We start from the raw sequence: 24,762 nt of genomic DNA, 5'->3' as shown, positions 1-24,762 counted from the left end.
GCTCGGCGCCCCTATTATATACTACTAATTAGGCTTCACTTTTCGTCAGCATTAAGGTAATTAGCTACAGTGAAAATTGACGAGATTAGTACGTAGCTCCGATGGCATGAAGTACCCCGAGAAAACCAACCACCGAAATTCCCCTCCCCTACCCCAATCCTTGCCACTGATATGAACTCCTGAACCACCGAGGCTCCGAGGAGAGGTGAGAGAGTTTCCCCTAAAATATGGGAGGAATTGGGTTCAAATTAATCTTCTGTGTAGGCAGATGGAAATGACTCAACCGAGTTACCTGCGAGCGAATCAGTCTTTTTTACGTGAGGATTAGGAAGAAGGCTAGGGGATTATTGCTGAAGGAGTGTGAAGAGTGGGAAGTTGATTCAGTCGTGGGTTGTAGTGCGAGGGTGTGACGGCTGCATCCCGCGAGAGAGCATTGTATTTGGAACTGCCATTATACCCATTTTGACGTAGGCATGGGAAATATTTCTTTATCCCACTTTACAAAAAAAAAAAAAGAGAGAAATAACTCCATGATTTTCCATCAAATTTACTTCAAATTATTTTTTACGTGATCGATAACCCGCAGAAAGTTTTTCAGAACTCTCCAATCATAAACAGTGACGTGTACATTGTAGGGGAACCGATTCTAATACTACTTTGTTCCCTGTATGCTGCGAATTACGGAGGGGGAAAAAAATCAAATATCACACACATTTTAATTCTTTTTAATCGTACAAGGGAAAGTATACAAAAATTTGAAGAAATTTTTTTTCTTCAGACAATTAAATTTGAGCTTTACACACATACCTTGTCTCTGACTTCTATGTCGCATTTAGCTGCTATGAGCATCTCCATTATTTCTATATTTCCTCTGCACGCAGCCCAGTGTATTGGTGCCCTTCCGTACTGCAAGAACACACAAACACACACACTTTATAGACGCACTGGATTCTATACTAATTTTTATTTAATTATATTTTCATTTATTCATGTAACAATGTTATAATTTATACTTTTTTTGTTTACATATAATATTGAATTTGAATAAATTGCTCTTTTTAACTTTTATCTTTATATAACTAATGTAAAGTTTCTTAGGTTATATTTTATATATTTATATCTCAGTTATTATACATTTACAAATGTTTATAATGGTCAAAATACCGCATGTAATTTGAAGTGACTAGATGCACTCACATACAAGCTTGCTTTCGTGAGTGCTAAATTTCCTGGTTAATTAAGTGAATATTGTTAACAAAGTATAAATAAATGGGAAATAAATTATTATTATTATTATTGCATGCTTTGAAATCGTTATTACAAACCAAAATCAAAAATCTACTATTTGAAGGGAAGAGGAAAGTTTTTTAATAAAAAAATAATTACAAAACGCTGCCTATGATGATAAGTAAGTTCGAGCGGCAAGATTCGTGTTTAAGTTATGCTGCTTATAGACTCACGTTTATTGTGCAGTCAAGAGTAAGTCAACGTGCGCACTTGCAGTTTATTGTTGCAGCGATCTACACTGTATTTTTTTTTTGTAAATGGAACAGAAATATTCATGAAAAATTACAGATATTTGTACATTTATACATGTACCACAAAATAGTGTTTATAGTAATACTGTAGTACATTAAATAGTAAAGTTATTTGTAAACCATTCTCTTAATAGCATTTCAGTAGTAACTGCACACATTAATAATCATACTAACAAAAAATAAAGTCCAATTATTGAATATTTAATATAAATAACTGCGTGATTACAAATCGCAAGTGCGCGCCTAGCTCCGAGACACAGACACGATACGGAACGCAGAGCGATGCGACATAATATAGTGCGATAACTGTTCTCGTTGCTTGATACTGATTGCTTGGCATCGATTATTATTGTAAACTTTTTTTTTAGTATTTAACTAGAAAGTAGAAAAGTTTTTTTTAAATTTATAATTTTTTTAAATATCAATTTCGTTATCTTAAAAACAAAGTCGTTTCAAGTAGGATTAAAAATAATTTTTTATTTTTAATTTTTAATTTTTCACTCATTTTAACACTTGTGTGTACTTCGTTTGATGTAAGACTATTTTGGAATTTTTCAGCAGTATTCTTCAAAATTAATATTTTGAACATAAAATTCGTTAGAATATTTTAGAAACGAAATCGTATAGGAGTCGGTTTTAAAATGTGTAACATGCAATGAAAAGGTCTGTCGTGCGAAGTTGTGGCTTGTCGTGTCGCGCCCAGTATCGCTCATGTCTTATCGCGCCGCAACCAGAATCGCTCATGTCTCATTGCACCGCGCCCAGGGTCGCTCATGTATCGTCGTGTCGCGCCCAGCATCACTCATGTCTCATTGCGCCGCGCACAGTATCGCTAATGCCTCGTCACGCAGCGCCCAGTATCGCTCATGTCTCATCGCGCCGCAACCAGAATCGCTCATGTCTCATTGCACCGCGCCCAGGGTCGCTCATGTCTCTATACGCCGCGCCCAGTATCGCTATTGTCTCGTCACGTCGCGCCCAGTATCGCTCATGCTCATGTCTCGTCACGCCACGCCCAGTATCACTCATGTCTCGTCACGTCGCGCCCAGCATTGCTCATGTCTCGTCGCACCACGTCCAGTATCACTCATGTCTCGTCACGCCACGCCCAGTATCGCTCATGTCTCGTCGCGCCGCGCCCAGCATCGCTCATATCTCTCCGCGGGAGCCCCGTGCACGAGACGCCGGCGAGAAGGCCAGGCAACCCACGTTGTTCCTGCTGTTGACGTCCAGCGGCTCCTTCAGCACCTTCCTCACAGCGTCCGGGTCGTCCTTGATGACCGCCTCGTGTAGCAGCAGCTCGTTCCTCAGGGCTGCCAACACAAGCCCTCAGACACAACTGCCATCCTCTCATTAACTAACACACGCGGACAAACAACTCATAGGAACCGGAAAAATTCGCGGGTTCATTGACTTCTAGAATAGACTCCACACTACTTAACAAACTCGGGGAAATGACACATGTTCATTGGCTGCTGATTCGTGAGACGTCTTAACCAATTTGTCCATGATTCGGCACTTTCTTGTTTTAGGTTTTTCCATTGGCCCGAAGTTCCCCAGATAAAATGTGGGCCAATCGCAGAAGCTGTACGAAGGTATACTTTTTTTGGATGTCAGTCTATCGCGAAATGAACCCGTGAATTTTTCTGGTCTCTGACAATTCATTATGATTTGCTAATAGACCTAAGTACCCTCTTTAGATTACTTATTTAAACACAGAAGACGTATCTAGAAACACAATATGTATCTAAAAACAGAAGATGTATCCAAAATATAAGACGTATCTAAAACCAGAATATGTGTAAAAAAAAAACACGACAAGTTTTCTTTGGCCTGAAATAATAATAGGCCTCCTTATGTACCTAAGGTCCATCTAAAATTTTAAAAAGCTATAAAAAATCTTGAAAATATAGATGTAGTGGATTATTATGACAAATTTTCAAGTTGTAACAGCTAGAGTTTGTAAAATTTTTAAACTAAACCAAGGACTTTAATGTAAGGCACTGATATGGTTACAAACTCCATTGTGTCAATTCAAAAAGGAAGGAAGGAATTAAGATAGCTAAAATAATTTATTATGGTTCTTAATTAATAAATAGTAGCAAAACGTTACACACATAGACATAAAGAGACAAGTATCACTTGAACACAAGATAGTTTTTGCAAGTGTTATATTTTATATAAAATTTATTTATTGAGTGAAAATAATGTCAAAAAAGGAAAATAAATAACGATAAAATGAACTGAATGATCGAACATATCTCTATAAGCAAAGAGAGAATTTTTAAACAAGCAAGTTGTTTAAGAAGTACGGTTTTTAAAAACATGGGACTATTATTTGATAATTGATGGAGTAACCTGAAATACTATACTCGTGAGTGACAAATTGTACTGCTGTTGCACAGGCTTCGATAAAACTCCTGCAATAGGGCAGACATCCATACACGCATGATAGTCGAGTTGCAGTGACTCGTTGAAGTTATTCATCAGGCCGGCATCAAAAAAGATTAACGTCACAAATTCTCATACATCAAAGTAAAAGTTTGAAAACTTAATAACTCACAGGATAAAACCAGGGCACAAAATTCACTTGCATAATACCGAAACTGTTTCCAGAATTTCACACGTGAATTAATTACATGCACCCACATGTTGATTTTTATTCTTAGTATAAAAAATTAAGCTTATCATTAATACTTATGGGAAAAATAAAATAAAATAGATAAGTATTTGTTTTTCTTGATCATTCTGGCTCTAAATTTAAATGCTCAGAAATGCATATTAGGAGAACGACCTCTGGTAATACTTAACAATTGAAGAGCTCTGGGAAAAAACAAAAAATATCCAAAACATAAAATTTTCAGGAAAAACAAAAAAAAAAGTTCCTTCTTTGCTTCTTGGAATTTAAATCATTTAAAAATTATGCTGTTAACAAAAATAACACTTTCTCATTACCTTTTGATGTTTTAATCAACATTAACATTTAGGATTGAAAATTTCTAGGTTCTAGACTAATAAGGAGTTTTTGCCAAAACAAATTAGTCAGTGTGTACAAAAATGTAATAGGTATATATAGGTATTCTTTATTGATTGATTATTGATACAAGAAAATAGTTTAAAATAAACAAATAAAAATGCAAATGTAAAAAAAGGAATGGGCAACATGTATAATAAAACATATATATAAATATTTTTTTACTAATATTAAGGACAATGGTTATTTTTGCTTAAAATACTGCGAACAATGGTTATTTTTGCAGAAAATAATATATGTGGAAAATAGTTGATTTTGCACCAAATTTCAGAGCCTCATGTACAGACTATGGTTGTTTTTCTTTAACAGTTGGTTCTATTGCATGCATGCAGGGCTCATCACAGGATGGCTCAAAAAACGGCCAATTTTATTTTTTGGACTACATATGGTGGTTTTCGCCCAAAGCTATCCAATTCAACATTAATGCCTGACTCGAAATGCGAACCTTTTGTTTAGCGTCAAACTAATTGTACTCAAGTAGCTAGTATACCAAAGGTACATCTGACACTCACGTTAGGTTTTACTTTACAAAAAGTAAGGTCTGTGCACAGTTTCCATTTGATTAGCCAGCGATTTCTTTGCTTGGATATTACTTTTCCAACCTTCTCGAGTGGTCTAAAATTATGTACCTACTGCACAATATTATTTCGCAAAAATGAAAATTACTAGTTTTTACAACATTATGAACAGTGTTTTGCATGGCGTTATTGTTCACGATACAAGCTTTATAGTCTTAGAGTTAAACAGTAACGTAGTTTTCCACAAAGGATTCAACAATGTTGATTGTATTCGAGGTAGAAATCTATTTAAACAACGCAGTCAGTATCTTTTTATTTTCTGTTTAGAAAATTTTTTTTCAAGGAACTAAGAGTTTTTGTGAGTAACGAATTAAACACACATATTTAACTCATACAAAAACACGCCACAAAAGTATGTGAAAAATAAAGGTGCAACCAATTATTTATAGAATTAATTTTGCGATAACCTTTGTGGTGATTATACAACGACATCCAATTAAACATAATCCAGACGCTCAGTGTTCAATCTTAAATACTTTCAATATTTTAAACAATAAAAATGTTGTTCAGCTCCAACTTCTAAGACGTATACCGTATACTAATATACCAGCCTTGGAAAGCACTTATGACCGTAACCGTAAGTCGAAAACCTATTTTCAACTTATTTTGTCGTGATGAACCTGCAGCCGAAGTTTATCGGTCATTCTGTGTTTATATATATATATATATATATATATATACACACACACACACACATATACACATTGAGGTAATTTGATATCCTATGTTAGTAAAAACCTTGTCAAAGCGTCATATAAAAACAGTTTAAAATTAGTTAGTTTTTTTTACGACTAGCGTTTAAGATATTTTGCAGTTTCCTATGGTAAATTATTTTTTTTGACAGCGAACAAGTATAGAACGGGTGTTTTCGCGGGCGTTTTTAGATATGATTTTTTTTTTGTTGTAACTACACACAGAGTTGTAAAAGTAGGCTACTGTAGAGAGAAGCTCTTTCCCAAAGACTTTTGTTGGTAGTATTTCATTTGCTACAATTTCGGAACTTAGCAAGACTTCCGAGCACTAATTAAAAACATAAAGTAGGCTCAGTATTATATATTTTGGGCTCGCAATAAAAAAAGGGAACGGGATAAGGGGAGCTTACTGTATGTTGACAAACCAACTTTCCTTCAATGAAATTTTTCTCAGAAAAAACTCATTTAATACAGCTTTTTTTTTCCAAATGGATGCATGACTAGAGAGGGAGGGGTGCTCTTGGTTCCAGCCTTCAAAGGGATCTCCACCCCTTAGACCAGCCTCTGAGAAGGCTTACAACAAGAAACATTCTGGAATACAAACATCAGCATCCCAAATCGAAAAAAATAAAATACCCGTTGTTTTACAACACTTGTCTGTGTGTTTGGTTGAATGGATGAATAACACAAGAATTATGAGGTGTAGGTGTACGCGTTTTTCGTGAATAATAATCTGAATGCCTGTTAGACTGCAATAAGGTACGCCTGCACCAGCGGTTTCTTCTTTGCAATTGGCGGCCGTCTGCAAAAGAAGCGTTTGCCTTATTTGACCGAGCTACTCAGGACGCGTTTGCCTTATTTGACCGAGCTACTCAGGACGCGTTTGATTCCTCACTGAATAACTGATATTTAGAGACCTGAAAAATTCGTGGGTTCATTTCGTGAAATGCTACAATTCAAATAATTATACCTTAGTGATGCTTCTGCCATTGGTTCACTATTAATCTGGAGTAATGAGGGCCAATTAGAGACTCTCACTCGTAGAAGTGTCGAATCACAGGCTGCCCAGTCGAGACAACTCACAAGTCAACAGGCAATGAACAGTTGGCATTTGCCCGAGTGTGTACAGGATCGTGGAGTCTATCCTGGAGGTCATTGAACCCGCGAATTTTTCCGGTCTCTACTGATATTGGTGTTCGTAAACAGCAGGCATGGACCTGAAAGGAACTCACCCAATGACGAAACGCAGAGGATGCTAAAGTGCTTTAACTCTGCTTGTCTCGAAATATTTTCGCGAAAGATACATGTCCCTAATAATGGGCCCAGATGTGCGGAATCAGTTATTTTCTGGCACCAGGATGGACTCCAAATTATTGTATGCTTACAACCAGTACATTGTAACAAGTTGATAGGCTGATGCCACAGAGCAGCCACCCTCTCCACCGGATGTACATGGCTGGGTCAGATGTTTTCAGGAAGTCCGTTATTGGCTTCTAGTTCTTTAGGTCGTGCAAAAATAACCCACGGACCAATGATAGAGGTCATTAAAGACCCGTCTACAACAGTCCGAATCTGTAGGCGGTCCGGGTTCTTATCCTAATGTGAATTACGTTACATTGTTGCACGGAAAACTACCCTGTCTACATTTGCCATGTCCGATGTCTGAATCTACTGATTTCGTAAGCAGTCACTACAGCGCAGTAAATATATGTGTTTTGGGATTGTTTTCATGCATTGTAAATAACTAAATAAGTACGCAGCTTTGTTTTTTGTGGCGGTATATCGCGAAGTCATCTACCACGCTACGCCCACCATGCGGCTATCAGCACCGGCTGTCCCGTCGGTGTTTGTACACCCATGGGCCAGAGAGCAGCGTGCACCCTCCAGGAGTCCCGTTAGCCCAGATGCCAAGGGGATTATCACCCCTCCTCCGCGCGGGCTAGCAGGCTGGCGAGGAGGAAAGGAGAGACAGTTCGAGTCTGCCTCTTAGCACGAGTAGGCTGTTGTGCACTGTAGACACTTGTAAATTTCTTAGCGCACTCGACGGCGCAAATAAATAGTGTGCAACAGTAAACTTATTGTTTATTCTAGCATGGCCTACCTGCCCCTCCTGAATAATCAGTAGCCTCTCGGCTACAGTGTAGCCTCTCGGCTACAGTGGTGACCCCGACGTGATAGGGGCAAGGCTAGTATGCGTTCCGAAATAAGTGTCACGCGATATTCATGTTTTGCGTAATATAAGCGATCTGTCGCACCGCATGTTACGCGCGTCGCACGTCGCCCGCAAGCAAGTCGTCCGCGCCGCGTGTCATCCGCGCCGCACATCTTCCGCGCCGCGTGTCATCCGCCTCGCACAAAAACCGCGCCGCTCGTCACCCGCACTGCCGCGGAAGTAGAGGAAATGAACGAGTTCTGTGACACTTCCAGCACATACTTCGGACTTCCGAGACTCGTTGTGACACGCAAGTAGGAGTTATGTTGATGTTCGGCAACACAGTCCAGGCAGTTGCATCGTGCTCCAGCACATAATCGCACCTCTTTTTTTAGTGAGTCATTATCACTCTATAACACTTCCGCAGTTATGGCTGAACCCCCACCATCAACCGTCTCCATCGAGCGTGTTGCGGTATGCATTCCACCATTCTGGGTTCCGGACCCGGAAATGTGGTTCGTTCAAGTGGAAAACCAGTTTGCCCTAGCATGTGTCATATCCGACGAAACCAAGTTCAACTATGTGTGCAGGTAATTTGGACAGTAAATACGCGACCAAAGTGCGCGATATACTTGTCCATCCCCCGACTGAGGACAAGTATGGCCGACTCAAATCAGAACTTATAAAGAGGTTAAGTGCTTCACAGGGACGGAAGACGAAACAACTACTGGAACACGAAGAAGTCAGTGACCGACGATCTTCGCAGTTTCTACGGCACCTCCGCAGTTTGGCAGGAACAGTCGTTCCAGATGACCTTCTCAAGTCATTGTGGTTGGGTCGTTTACCACCACCAATGCAAGCGATCTTGGCGACAAAGACAAATTCTTCGCTGGACTCATTAGCCGAGCTTGCAGACGCCATCGCGGATACACACCCGAGACCACAGATGGCAGAAGCAGCCTCATTGGAATCCATGTTCGAGAAAATGTCAATCCTCATGACTGCCAAAATAGGAGAGATGGCCACAACACTGCGACAGGAGATCGCAGCGGTAGCATCACCTACTCGTCTTGGCCAGCACGACAGTCACCGCGACTGCTCCCCATCTACATCACGCCTGCAACGCTCCTGCAGCAGGAGTTTGCAGGTGATCTGCTGGTACCATCGTTGCTTTGGCGCTGGGGCGCGAAAGTGTGTCCAGCCCTGCGAATACAGCTCGGGAAACATGCTGGGGACTCACTGATGGTGGCCAGTGATCCAACCCCGACTTCAGGCAGCCGCCTCTTCATCTCGGATAAGGGCACAAAGGTACAGTTTTTGGTTGACATGGGTACTGACATTTGTGTGTTTCCTTGTGCAAGACTGCCTGGAAAGCGACCCAAGTCTAATTATGTCTTGTTTGCAGCCAATGGCTCAAATATTTCGACTTATGGCTTCCTTACCCTAACTTTAAACTTAGGACTCAGGCGTGAATTTGTCTGGCATTTTGTGGTGGCCGATGTTACCAAACCAATCATCGGTGCGGATTTCCTCCACCATTATGGCCTGTTGGTAGACATTCGGAATCAGTGCCTAGTAGACAGTACCACATCTCTTGCCTCTGTTTGCCACAAGGCTACAAGTGACATCAGTAGTGTCAGGACTCTGCCTCAATCATCTCACTACCTTAAACTCCTCCAAAAGTATGTATGTCTTACCTGCCCATCTGGTACCCCACATCTTGTCCAACATTCTGCAGTACATCGTATCCGCACTACAGCTGGGCAGCCTGTGTTCAGCAAACCACGTCGTTTGGCACCGGACAAACTCACGATTGCAAAGAGGGAGTTTGAATCGATGCTCAAACTTGGCACTGCTCGCCCTTCTGACAGCTCCTGGTCTTCACCTCTGCACATGGTACCCAAAAAAGGGGAGGAATGGAGGCCATGTGGGGACTATCGGTTGCTCAATGCACGCACAATTCCAGACAGATATCCAATTCCCCACTTCTCTCACACTCTTTGTGGAAAAACAATCTTCTCAACTATTGACCTTGTGAGGGCCTACAGCCAAATCTCAGTTGCACCAGCTGATATTCCAAAAACTGCCATTACAACTCCCTTTGGACTTTATGAATTCCCATTCATGTCTTTCGGCCTTCGTAATGCTGCTCAGACTTTTCAGAGGTTCATAGACGAAGTTCTCAGAGGACTTGAATTTTGTGTGTCTTATCTTGATGATATCTTGGTAGCTTCCATCAATGAGGTAGAACATAGACAGCACCTCGAGGAACTCTTCCGACGCCTTGCTCAGTATGGGCTACTTATTAACCCATCCAAGTGCATATTTGGCCAGCCACAAGTGACATTCTTAGGACATAATATCTCAGCAGATGGTACCACACCCGTTCCAGAGAAGGTTGACGCTATACTCCACTACAAAAAACCAGTTACGGCGAAGCAGCAACGCCAGTTTACAGGAATGCTAAACTTCTACCGGCGCTTCATTCCTAAGACTGCCCAGTTGCAGGCTCCCCTTCACGAACTTCTAAAGGGTGATGTGAAAGGCAAAGCCCTGTTAACATGGACACCTAACAGTGACAGTGCCTTTGAGAAGTGCAAAACTAGCCTTGCTGAAGCCACCCCACTAGCCCATCCAAGTTCGTCTGCACCCTTAGCAATAATGGCAGATGCTTCAGATTTTGTAATGGGAGCAGTTCTCCAACAGCTTGTGCAAGGATCCTGGCAGCGATTAGCATTCTTCTCCAAGAAATTCAATCCTGTTCAGCAAAAATGTGGTGCCTATGATCGGGAGCTACTAGCCATTTATTTAGGGATCCATCAATTTCGCCATATGGTCGAAGGCAGACATTTCTCTGTTTTTACCGACCACAAGCCTCTCGTTTATGCCTTCCAGCAAAACCCCGACAAGTGCTCACCTTGGAGATCCCGACATCTTGATTTTATTAGCCAGTTCACCACAGACATTAGGCATATCATGGGGTCCTATAACATCGTGGCAGATGACCTGTCTAGAGTGGATTCTGTCGCTGCAACCCTCGATTACCAAGCCCTTGCGGCCTCACAGGCTGAGGGTGAAGAGCTACAAAGGTTTCTACAACTAGATTCTGGCCTGCAGCTGCAGAAGATATGCTTGCCAGATTCCCCAACAGAGATCTACTGCGATGTCTCCACACCAACAGCACGACCCTTCATCACAGCCCCATTTCACCAGGATGCATTCAACTTGGTACACCAGCTGGCTCACCCAGGCATTAATGCATCTGGTCACCCAAAGATTTGTATGGCCCTTTGTCGAATCGGACTGTCAAAGATGGGCCCGTGCCTGTCTACTCTGCCAGCGCTCAAAAATTTCTCGCCATGTTTCTTCCCCTGTTTGCTCCTTCATTCCACCTTCCTCCCACTTTGACCATGTCCACATCGACATTGTGGGACCCTTGCCTATCTCACAAGGCTACCATTATTGTGTGACTATCATAGACTGCTTCACCCGCTGGCCAGAGGTAGTTCCAGTGGAGAACATTGAAGCTAACACCATAGCCCGAGAATTTTATGCCAACTGGGTTGTATGCTTTGGAACTCCCCTACAAATCACTACCGACCAAGGGCGTCAGTTCGGGTCCTGCCTTTTCAGGGACCTCAGTAACCTGACGGGAATGACTCGCTTTCGGACCACTGCATTTCATCCTGCCTCCAATGGAATGGTGGAGTGAATGCATAGACAGCTCAAGGCCGCCATACGTTGCCATATAACAGAGCACTGGGTGGACATCTTACCCACCATACTCTTAGGCATCAGAGCAGCATGGCGCGAGGATCTCTGTGCTTCTGCAGCAGATTTGGTATATGGCCAACCACTATGCCTACCTGGAGAGTTTCTTGTCGCCCATCCTGATGCAGGACAACTGGAGGCCTCGGGCCTTATCCAAGAGCTTCGGCAGCACTTTCGTGAACTCCGACCAGTTGGTGGCACAAGACACAATAAGCCGAGAACATTCGTTTTCAAGGATCTTGCCACATCCTCTGAGGTCTTTGTTCGCCGCGATGGTCCAAAAGGGTGCTTGCAACCTCCGTATGAGGGGCCTTTCCCTGTTGTTAGTCGCTCAGGAAAAACTGCGACTATCCAAAAACATGGTAGGCAGGCTACTGTTTCCATCGATCGCCTCAAACCTGCATACACCATCCATGACATCGTCCCAGAGGACCATGACATACCACGTCCTGCTGCTGGGATGGCCGCTCCAACGAATCATCTGGATGTCAACATCGTGCCTCCCCAAACTGCAACACGTCGATCAGGCCGCCAAGTCCGCTTTCCTAACCGCCTCCAAGGTGGTTTCTCGTAACTTGTGCGCAAGTCACTGGCACGGGGGTACTGTGGCGGTACATCGCGAAGTCATCTACCGCGCTATGCCCACCATGCGGCTATCAGCACCGGCTGTCCCGTCGGTGTTTGTACACCCATGGGCCAGAGAGCAGCGTGCACCCTCCAGGAGTCCCGTTAGCCCGGAATGCAAGGGGATTATCACCCCTCCTCCACGTGGGCTAGGAGGCTGGCGAGGAGGAAAGGAGAGACAGTTCGAGTCTGCCTCTTAGCACGAGTAGACTGTTGTGCACTGTAGACACTTGTAAATTTCTTAGCGCACTCGACGGCGCAAATAAATAGTGTGCAACAGTAAACTTATTGTTTATTCTAGCATGGCCTATCTGCCACTCCCGAATAATCAGTAGCCTCTCGGCTACAGTATAGCCTCTCGGCTACAGTATAGCCTCTCGGCTATATTTTTAAAACATTAATTTAATTTTTGAAAGTTGTGAGAGTTCAATATTATTTAGTTATTCGGTATGGCAAAATATATAGTAAATTAATTTTATTCACACTGCCAAAAAAAATGTGTGTTCGGCATTTGAAAAGTACCCGTCGCAAACGGACAGCACTAATCAATATTTCGTCTTGGTCTTCTAGGTTTCTTGTTTATACCACATCGACCGTTATTTTCTGTTCACCTCTTCCAAACCGTAACCGGAAAAAAAACTATTATCTCGAGTGTTGTTCTTCCATGCTACCAAAGGACACTGGGACAAATCGTTCAAGTTGACCGATGTATTCGGAACAGAGAGAGACGAACTATCACGTCTATAACCCACACCACGCATGACGTCAGACAGAGGGTCATGTGGACCAATCAGCGATCGGTGTCCGTCGGACACAATTCAGGACATTGCAATTGGAGACGGGCTTCAACACACACAACAGTTTTCATTCTAGTGTGTCGCAAAAAAAAAAGACGCTAATTTTGTAGGGTCCTTGACAATGGGGAGGGGGGGGGGGGGTTATCTTCGCGTGGTGCAATTGTGTCACGGGACGCAGCTCTTATCAGGCAAGCGCAGACACTCGGAGACAATGCGGTTATCTCTCTCTCTGTTAGGAAGTCGGCCGGGCGATGGGTGGGGGTGTAGCGGCGTGGCGGGGGCGTCGACGGCGAAGGGGGGTTTTGGGTTGAGGGGGGAGTGCCCTTGGAGCAGACGCCAAGTGCACTCCTCTCTCTGTCTCGCTCCGTCTCTGAGCGATAACAGGGTTAGAGTCGGGCCGCCAGCAGGACATCCTGCCCGACACACACACCACCTCCCCTGATGGAGGGGGGGGGGGGAGGAGAGTGCCTCCAGAAAATTACCACGGAGCACATTGTTCGCGGCGCCGAGTCTGCCGGGGCAATTCCACCCCTCACCCGCCTCTTCCCCCTCTTCCAGCAGAAGCCAGGGGGGGGAGGGGGGGGGGGGCCGCCGTGGGCGGGAAATCGCCGAGAAAATTAACAACGGGCCGCGAGGCGCGCCCTGGCCTCGCATCAACGTGCCCGTTTTATTTGACACCATACCTCACTTCCCCACTCCTGCTCTGTAGCTGCGTGCGTTCACATCCATAAGCAACTAGGCGAGTCCATAGCAGGCCGCGTGCGTACACCCCTGTGCGAAACTGGATCACAATTTCATTATTACGATTCCACTTTGGACACAGAAATTTCGCTATGAATATTAGTAAATAAGTATTCTCAAGGTTTTTTTTCCACGCGACTGCTGACAAGCAGCCTCGAAACATTATTTACTTCCCAAATCATAGATTATATTAGGTTTTGCCAACCTTTTCGTGGACAATAATTTTAAAAGTAGCTTATGGCTTCTGGGGTAGTAGGTAACTGCTCCCTGATGATGGCGACTGCAATGTCGACCGAAACGTCGGTGAATTATTCGCCAAGGACGCGGCTACAACCCAGAAGCCAAGCTACTTCAGATAATGGCCGTGAAAGCCTGCGAACATTATTAATAATTAAAAAAAAACCTAAAAACATTTTCTAGTAGTTTTTACGCGCAATTATTGCGAGACACATTAGATATTTAAAATAATTTATGTTTAAAGTAGATACATGTTATTATTAGTAAAAGCAGGAATTATCTGAGGATTGTTATTTCTCGACAAATATCTGGTTAAGTATAAAGAGTACCCCGAACTCTGGCTAAAATATCACCCTACTCTGCTCTCGCTAGCTTTTGTGACATGCGTCCGTCATATGAACAAGATAAATTCGTTTATAAATTCGTAGAGACCTGCAAAATTCGCGGATTCATTCAGTGATAAGCTAGAATTCAAACACATAAACCTCTTAGATAATTTTTCTATTGGCTTACTGTTCATCTGGACGAATCTCAACCAGTTATAAACCCTCAACCAAAGAAGGATCGGATCACAGACAAACCAGCTGAAACGACTTACAAGTCGGCAGCCAATGAACTTGCGTTATTTGCCCGAGTGTACAGGGGTATGTGCAGTCTATCCTGAAGGCCATCGAAACCGCGAATTTTGCTGGTCTCTACAAATTCGTTTCCCTCCTTTGTGTATGACATCCCACGCACAAAACCGTGATGCGTAGACGTGCATCAGGACGACCCAAATCATTGCGGCCAAGTCATGTTTACAACACCCATATATATATATATATATATATATATGTATATAAAATAATGAATCTACCTTTAGTCCTTTAGTCACGCGCTAGAAATACTGTCGTGGTATTTCCACCGCCTCGGTTGATGAGCGACCATTTTTTTAATATTGTTTTGCAGGAATTTCATCCACTGATCCATTTGAGACACGACCGCTTGGTTATGTGATGCGAATCCCTGAATTATAGTTCAAACAAAGGTTTCACGTTTGTCCACATTGCAATAAACCCACCCAACCCCCCCGGAAAATTCAAAGCTATTTGATTTCAGGCTGAAATTCAAAACCCTTTGCATGCTATTCTGAGATAACCCTTATCAACTGCTGATTTCATGGCGAGAAAAGTTTTACACCGTTATAGTAGGCTGTACACTGTTCAAAATTAGTTTTGACTTTTTCAGCAGGTGCTGAAAAGAACATTCGTCTTTGAACTACCAATGTTATTATAAATCAAACTAAATAATTATTCATACATGATTAGCTAGCCTGGTGCAATATGGATCTGTGTTTTTGTTTATATAGTGTTTTTTTTATTTATGCCCTAACAATATTCGGTTCTCAGAGTCAGAATATTTATCACAGCACCTGTCAAAAAGTTTCACCTTATCTAACAAATTTTAGGTGAATCGCTTGCTGCGGCCTAATCATTATGGGTATGCATTTTTCGCGAAAAATATCCGAACGCCTATTAGACTGCAACGTTTCTTCCTTGTGATTGGCTGCCGTCTGCGAGGGAAGACGTCGCCTTATTTGAACGAGCCACTCAGGAAGCGTTTGCCTCCGCGCTGAATTACTGTGATTGGTGTTGTAACAATCGACATGTTCCTGAAAGAAACTCACAAAACAGAGACTATGCTATAGCGTTTTAACTTTCAGCTAGTCTGGGAATCTTTTCACGAATTATGCATGATCCTACTAATGTAAATTATTTATGACCCAAAGTATTGCAGCAGGAGCTGTCAAAAGTTATAACTAGTTAGACATTTAAATACGTGATGAATCAAGTTTTTTTTTTTTTTTTCATTACATTCCATACCGAGGAATATCCTGGCCAATAAAACTGAGCAAAGGACATCCTACTATTTTAGTTCTATACTAGACGATGCTTACCATTAGGGCCGATTAGTGGTTTACATTCCCAACGAGGCACTCGAACCCATTACTCCAGGCAGCCGGGAGTGGCCATGCATGCATTATTTATAGTCTGTCTCACGCTTAGATTGCAGAACAGAGAAAATTGTGACCACTGTTACCGGTTTCATACTAACCGGCTTGTTAACATTAAATTTTTTTATTTTGTATACCATTGTTAATCATTATATTTTTTAATATATTTTTAAATTATACTATTTATTTATTTATCTTAGACCACAAAATAGTGTCTACTAACAGTATTATATGGTACAGTTGTAGTCATTCTGACAGAAAATATAATTAAATGCTAATCACCAATCAATTCACATGAGAAACAATTTGTAGCAGTCAGTTACTGTTAATAACAATGAATTCCGTGAAATTACGTTCTATGTTTAAAAAAAAAACTTTTAAAAATTTAATGATTAAAACAATGTGTTAAAAAAACGATTGAAACCAAGATGGCGTCTTTCAATTACGTCCTCTTAGAAAGAAATAAAATAAATATTAACAGATGATGCTATTGATGAAATAAAACAGGAAAATGTATTTCCACAAATCTCATTCGAATTTTTCTTTACAAAATACAATTATTATTCAGATACATTAAAAAAAAATTCATTACATTACACATTTTTTCCTGAATCTTTTGCGCCGAATGTCGTGCATCTGGGAACAGAGCGTGCGGAAACAAGGATAGCGCCTACAGCAAAAATCATGTAATGCCCATCTAAGTGCTCACTAAAATCTAAGGATGTGACGCGCTATAGAATGCACTGCTTGAAGCAGCTTTTTGTTCAGCTTATAATCCACACCGTGTTTGCAGGACGACAAAAAAAAATCAAGTGAAGTGTGTGTGTATTCCCATCGTATGGGAACAGTTTAATAATTAAAGTGTGTGTGGCGCCCGTGATTTCTGTCGTTCTGACGTCCTTATGTGTCAAACGTGATTGGTGGGAAAATTATTCTATTCGAGTCGCGTACATCGCACACTTTTGATCACAATTGAAAAAAAAAAAAAACAATTGTAGCAGGTAGTGCGTACAAGATTTGACCGCCATGTTTTCGAACCTGCCTGCGGTTTCACAACAGTTCACAGGGTGGTCGTGTGTATGGGAGGGATAAGGAGGAGATGTTTAATTTATGTTACAGCCAATGAGAGAAGAGTAGGGTGCCATTTTGACGGGACTTGAAAATTGATAATATCACACTGCGGCAATAAATTGTTGAGACATAACAATGCTCTGGTAATTCCTTCTTTAAAAATAAATCAATGCAATTACTTTGAAAACATTTAGCGATTAAGGTAAAAACAAATAAAAAACATTCATGATTAGAATTGTAAACTAAACATTTTACGTAACCCCATATTAATTTATATATTGAAAACTAGTGTGTAAAAACTGCTGATAAGATGTCACGGAATAATCATTTGGCAGTTAATATACTCATTTGTTTACACCATCAACATATGTCGGATACCATAGCGAAAAAATTGCATTGGCTAAAATTAACAGTAGTAATATTTTAATTGTGAGCCTACACCGCACATATCGTGTGCAGAGTCGTTTAGCATAACCAGCTATGTGCAATATTTTGACGTGACGTCTAATAAATCGATGAACGCCGTCTGCACGCACGAAAATGTGTCCCGTTACGCACATTGTCCCGTTGCGCTGTGTCCCGTTACGCTCATTGTACGCTTGCGCCGCATCTATCTCTCTTCCACTCGATTGAAACAACCATCGATAGACTTTTTCGAGGCACATTAAACTTTAAACACTCCCATTAGTTTCCTACTGTTCCTATCATCGTAATATCCTTAACAGAATAACACAGAATGGAAGAAGTTAAATAGCAAACATGTATAAAAATTATAGTTAAAATAATCTGTTCGTTAAAGTACTTCATAAACATATTTGAATAAATGAGTGCAAATAAAAGTAAATTTATCAATTAAATTGTAGATTTCATTTAACTCCTTCTTTGAATCCATAAAAAATAGTGATAATTCAATTAAAATGATTCAATTTTATTCATAAAAGTATGCAATCATTTCATAAATGTTTTGTTATGACGTTGTCACGTTAAACTATCGTCCGTAAACCGACTTTACAGACAACCAATTTTTTTAACGGTGAACCCAGCCTTAGTTCGCGTGCGTGCCGAGGGGAGGCGACACGTGAAGAGAGTTGCCCATTAATCTTTGATGCGGCAATCTCGATCCGTCGAACTTCCGCCCCTCTATTGACGTCTTCGTCTCCCGCGGGCCGCCCCGCGGGATAATCTCACGCCGTAACGGGTCATGCAACATTAACAACCCCACGCCCCGTAAATTTACCGCAAGAGACCTAGTGTATCACGCTTAGTTTGTAGTGCAGAGCAAATGGCACCACTGTTGTCACATTCATACTACCCGACTTGTTAACATTGAAAATCTCATTTTAATATATATATATATAATTGTTAATCATAGTAAGGTTTTTTTAAATTGTACCATTTGTTAATTTTTCAACAAAAGCATAAAATATCGTCCATTTGACAGTGTTATTACAGTTGTAGTCATTTTAAAATAAAAATAAATATATCCATGCAAAACACCAATTATTATTTCATAGAAGAAACTTGTTGTCGCGGTCGGCTCGAACAGAGAAATTTATTTTAAATATCAATAGATGTAAAAAAATGTTTGTTAATCAAAACTGTTGAAACCAAGACGACGTCGTTCATTTACGCCTCCTTAGAAGTATAAATTGAATGTTATCAGAAGATGCTCTTAATAAAATACAAAAAAAAAATATAGTATTTCCAAAATTTTCATTCCATTTTTTTCTTTGCAAAACACAATATTTCAGATACAGTAAATATTTGTATTGCATTATAAAGTTGTTTCGAAAAATGTTTTCGCTCTATGGCGTATAATTGGCCACAGAGCACACTGAAACAAGGATAGTGATAATAGCACACTTGTGGACTGGAAAGAGAGGGTAAATTGATATTGAAATGCCGACCGAAAACTGAGGATGAGACAAGTTAATTATATCTTTATTATTATTGAAGTGTAATTTCAGTCGAGGCAAAGACTCATCGGTAGGGCCATGCAGATTTCGCGAAAAGATTTTGAGACAAGCTGAAAGTTAAAACACTGTAGCATTGTCTGTGTTTCGTGATTGGGTGAGTTTCTTCGAGGTACATGTCGATTGTAACAACACCAATCACAGTGATCCAGTGCGGAAGCAAACGCGTCTTGAATGGCTCGGTCAAACAAGGCATCGACTTCTCTCGCAGACGGACGCCAGTCACAAGGAAGAAACCACAGGTGCGGGTATACCTTGTTGCAGTCTAATAGGTGTGCAGATCTTTTCGCGAAAAATGCCTGCCCCTACTCATCGGATCTTAACAAAAAGAAGACAAAAGAAAAAGAAGCAACGCCCAGGAGTGGAACGCTCGGGGGTGGAGAGGGGGTGGGGGATATTCGACAATTACCCCCCCCCCCCTAACCTCATTCACGGGCAAGTGTTAGTGAAGCGAAGCTACGTTGCTGCAGTTGTTTTTGTTACGCTTCCGTCAAACAGCGACACAATCGTCCTGCTCATCTCCACTCCTCGCGGACACAACCCGCTCCAAACACTCGGGCCGTCTACCAGCTACACATTTCGTACACATGGTGGTTTAAAGTATGTTAATACGTACTTCGTTGCTTGGTTTTACCGGTCAAACGAATTGTTGAATGTTTCATTTTATCCGTAGAGTGGATTATTGAATTTGAGTGTACCTAACGTTCCACTTCTTACGCGCGTGGCGGCAACGCACACATTCTTCAAGGCTGGGTTTAAAAACTACGCAAAGGAACGCAACAGCACAACACGTAACCAACGCAAGAAAGTCACAATCGTGCATAAAGCACGCAAGTCACAAGACGTCGCCAATCCTATAACTTAAAAAATGTAAAACAGTAGAAAACAAATTATTGTACTCCGGGTTTATTTTGATTATTCGTATTTTTTTACGAAAACCAAACTTGATCCAAAAAAAAAATTGTATTCTATCATTGTGTGAAATTTTAACACACGTGAACATGATGCATATAATTAATAGTACATCGTGAACAAACTATTGAGCTTCTACGCATGTAACGTTTGCATCTTTTAAAGTTTTTCGGAACACTCCTCTTCAAATACGGCAGTCGATAATGCCAGGGTTGCGGAGTTTGTAAATAGGTTGCCCTAAAATGTGATTTTTTAACATGTTGCGTCTTGCGTTTCTTGAGCTGTTGCACTGCGCTTCTTGCGTAGTTCATAAACCCGGCCTCGCTCGTCGGAAACGTAGTCGTTCGAGACGCAGAGGCAGGCCCGTAAGGCACGAATGGAGCGTCTCAGGCGGGAAAACGGTCGCGGTCTTTGATGAGGTTTCACGTCTCCGGCTGGAGTTGCCTGGAGAGGTATCTGTAAAGCCTGGAGAAGCTAGGGATGCTGGAACGGGGGACGCACCACAATGCCGAAATACCACAACGCCGAACGTACAATAACGCCGAAAACCATAACGCCGAATACCATAACGCCGAATGCAAAATTGACTACAACGCCGACAGTTAGAAAACTGCTGTGTACCACCACGCCGAATTACCACAACGCCGAAATACATTAACGCCGGAAAATGTCATTGCAGGACTGCCACAAAGGTTAGGTTAGGTAAGGTTAGCACACAAATTCATTCAGTTGTTTTTCATTTTGTTCCTGTGCCCCCCTCCCCCCTTTCCCGCAGCAACATTTTTCGGCGTTACTGTATTTCGGCGTTGTGGTACACAGCAGTTTTCTAGCTGTCGGCGTTGCGGTCAATTTGGCATTCGGCGTTATGGTATTCGGCGTTATTGTACGTTCGGCATTGTGGTATTTCGGCGTTGTGGTAACGACCCGATGGAACGCAGGTCGGACACTAGCAGGCGCGATGCCGTGCGAGTGCGCTGTCTCGACCTCAGCCAGGGCCGTAGCCGGGATGTCGTGAAGAACGTCCAGTATTTTTATGAGCATGTTTTCTTTATAGTTAAATACTAAAAGTAAATTCACTATCACACTGAAATCTGAGGAAATATAATACTTTTTTAAAACTCCAACATTTTACACGCATAATTTTAAGAAAGGATTAATTATCTTGAGAAATGGAAAATGAACAATTTACGTTTTTTTAAATTTTTAATTAATTGTTTTTAATACTTCGTTCATAAATAAATTGCTTGTTGATTTCGTTAAAAAAAACAAGCCGATAATACATAAATTAATGTCATTAAATACGTGAGAGACACATGTACAGTTTGTATGAACATTCATGACTACAGTAACAGGTGTGCAAGACGGTATTAAATAAAGACTACTTGGAATAACAATTCTTGTCGCTTCTGTGTGTGAGGGAATGCCGGGCTACAAAGGGGAGGGAATACATTAACGCAGCCCTCTAGTATTACAATAATCTTAAAAAAAAATTTTTTTTCTCTGTAACCTCATGTAGCTAAGTGGCTGTGATTTACTTATTCTGGCTTCGCTTGTTTTTGTTTAATCCTGGAAGGGAGGGGTCCGGACCCCGGCTACGCCACTGTCACAGCGTTTTGCTGTGTTTTTGTCTCGTTTCAACTGTTTTGCTGAATTTTTTTTGGGTTCAATATTTTTGTGCTATCATCATTTGTGATGTTTTTTTTTTTCGTTCTGTTAGTCCATTTTTCTTTGTTTGTTGACCATATTCCTGTTATGGAATATTATGTGGTGTTTATATCCTGATGACAACAGAATTTTTTTGCTTAATTTGAGTTTTTTTTTGTCTTTTGTGTTTTTTTGTAGTTTTCTTCTACAGACATACATGTGCTTAGCAATGGCGTATGTCCAAAAGCTTACATCAAGTCACAGCGTCACCGCGCTCCGTGAGTTCAGGGCAAGGCATTCCTCGCCAGACCGGCTTCATTAGTACAAGAGTCTCCCACTGAAGTGGCCTACCAACCTGAAAGCAATGGGCGCAAACCAAGTGGCACACCCCTCTTCCTGTTTATTTCATTTAGACTATTCATACTTATTCTTGAACCAGTCATTTCACACGTACCTATACTTCAATGTAATATTTCAGCACGAAAACAAATAAAAGGTAAACAATTTTATATTAGGGCAGAAAGCATTTTAATGAAAATATTAAAACGTTCTTCGAAAAAAAAAAGTGTTTCTTACATTGTTGCCTTTTTATATTGCATAAACATTATTAAAAAAACATAGCTTAGTGGTAATGTTAAAATAATACTGATATAATTTTTTTACCTTAGGTTTGAAATCTTGCCTGAAATTACGTCGTAGAAACGGCTAAATTAAGATATATTTTTTAACAACAAACGAACTCTAATAACGATCTTAATTTGATCGAACTCTCTTGGAGGCAGTTAACATTGATATGATAAATCGAAAGTTCTTTTTTTTTCTTTCTTTCCCTGACGTAATTTTGTTAAAGTATCTAGGCAAAGAACTTCGAGGAAAAGTACTTTTCAAAGGCGCATGTCCAGGATCTCGGCCAAGCGTGTAAGTTGCGGTTGTTCGCTTCCAGCGGTGCGCGTCGCATGCCCTTTCGTGCAGACCGTTTAGAAACCTTGCAAGGATGAATAAGGGGGAGGGGGGAAAGAGCCTTTCAAGGGAGGAATTCGGCGGGGGAGTCGCATTCGATCCGCGCGCTCGTTGGGAAAGGCATTTTGAAAGTAACCGCCGAGCCGGGAAAACAAATATCGGGAGAATGTTCGCGCACGGCTGACTGTTCACGTCAGTTTTACTGGCGATTTTTTTTACCCCCTTCTTTTTTCCTTCGAGAGGCCATACGCCAGCGTTCAAAACCAGTTAAGTACCTGAACTTCTACAGAGAACTCTTGACGGGGTTTTTATTTGCGTGATATTTGGCAGACTGTAATTTTTTTTCCTGGAAACGGTAACAGAAATATTCATGTAAAATTACAGATATTTGTAAAGTTGTACATTTTCACGAAAACAACTGTAAAACTACAAAATAGTGTTCGAAATAACACTGGGTTCGGATTCTCGCCCGAGCATTTTGTTTTGTTGTTGTTTCGTTGTTCCAGTACCTCCAATGGTTAAAGTAAGTTATCTGTAAACCTTTTCTTGAATAGCTTTCCAGTATTAACTGCGCACATTAATAAGCGCGATAAAAAAAGTAAAGTCAAATTATTGAACATTCAATTATCTATTCCATGGTATCGAAAATTATGCTTTAATGATACATAAATTAAAATATAAAATTGTGCGTCAATTTTTGTATGAAATACTCAGTATTATATTGAAAAACAATATACCATTTTTATTTATAGAACGTTTGATTTATGAAATTTAGAAAATTAATCTTGGTTTGTTTTTGCACATTTTTAATACCATGAAGAAAATGCAAACTAGGTTCTTAGTAGTGAAAATTTTTTTAGACACTGCAGACCTATATTTCCTGTTTATTTCCGAAATTAGCTGAGACGTTTGATTAGGTTATGTGTGTTGGACAAACTATGAATCTTTCCATAAAATATGTATATTATTGTACGTTAGACGAACAACGTTCAACATTTGTAATGTGCTGTAACGGACCAGATAATTATACGAGAAAAAACTCGCTTGTGTGGAAAATAGACCGAAAAGTTAAATTGTCGTACTTGAATAATAGCGTAAAAGTTGCGCTTCGCAGCCGCCACGTGTTTGCCATCTCTTTCTCGCCTCATTCTAGAGCGAGTCCTGAACTTCCCTTCCCCCATACCACCTCCCTTCCCCTTTTGCAAACCCAACCCTCTCCGGTAATCAATTTCCTCCTCGGGACTTGGCAATGCCGAGGTAGCCACCTCCCCCCTCCTCTTCCTTCCCAAAGAGACTGAGAGATACCAGCCACGCATTGTTCTCCTCCAGCCCCATATCCATAATTCCAGCGACCGCCTGCTGCTCTCTGGAGATCACCCCCTCCCCCACCCCCCAAATACTCCATCCCGCCTCTCGCAAAACAGAAATAGCCATACCCCTCCACTCTACTTCACGGAGAAACCTGAGATTCATTGACGCCGAGTCAGACAACCAAACAGCCTGCGTTCGTGCTTCTACGGATTTTTTATTCTTATGCTGCTGTAGAGGTAAATGCCAGGTGAGGTTAGGTCTGTTACATATAATACAATTTCCGCAAAATTCAGTTCCTTATTGAAAGGAAACTTCTCTGGACGCGATGAGGGTAAAATTTCAAGGCCGAATTTTAACGCGTTTTCGTGAAACATTGTTGTGAAATGTTTCTGCCGCGAAAAGTAGGTACATCGAGTAGGTATCTGCTTGTTTCTAATCATTGTGCAAAATGGAATTTCAATTTTTTAAAGTAGTTTACCAATAATTATTAACAGTTGAATAATTTGGCTAGGAACGTTTAATACTATAAAGTTTCCGCACACGTAAGAAATCATACTTCTATGGCATTACTAAAATATTAACCTGAAGCTTTTTAAAATTCATATTATAAGACTACTTTATTTTTTTTAGTTTTAATATTTTTTGCTTAAACGACTGAAATCAGTCTGTAAATACTTCCTACAAACATACCTTAACCTTGTTGAACTGATTAAACATTGTTATGTAATATTATT

At 41.0% G+C, this 24,762-nt stretch overlaps 1 protein-coding gene across 5 annotated transcripts in view; it reads right to left on the bottom strand.

Annotated features, from left to right (window-relative positions):
- Nucleotides 1-24,762, bottom strand: part of LOC134532990 (ankyrin repeat and death domain-containing protein 1A-like) — a 228,358-nt gene that overhangs the window by 55,206 nt on the left and 148,390 nt on the right. For 4 of the 5 annotated variants that reach the window (XM_063370106.1, XM_063370124.1, XM_063370114.1 and 1 more), the window contains 2 exons: nt 2,748-2,851; nt 808-906 (listed from right to left, as the gene is read on the bottom strand). In XM_063370106.1, the coding sequence (XP_063226176.1) occupies nt 808-906; nt 2,748-2,851 (203 nt within the window). Of the gene's footprint in view, nt 1-807; nt 907-2,747; nt 2,852-24,762 lie in introns of those variants that run through there. The other variant, XM_063370132.1, reaches the window with a different exon arrangement.

The sequence above is a fragment of the Bacillus rossius genome, chromosome 1 (assembly GCF_032445375.1).
Source record: "Bacillus rossius redtenbacheri isolate Brsri chromosome 1, Brsri_v3, whole genome shotgun sequence".
Lineage (NCBI taxonomy): Eukaryota > Metazoa > Arthropoda > Insecta > Phasmatodea > Bacillidae > Bacillus > Bacillus rossius.
The sequence above is the reverse complement of the archived record's forward strand: the minus strand, read 5'-3'. Positions and strand labels throughout refer to the sequence as shown.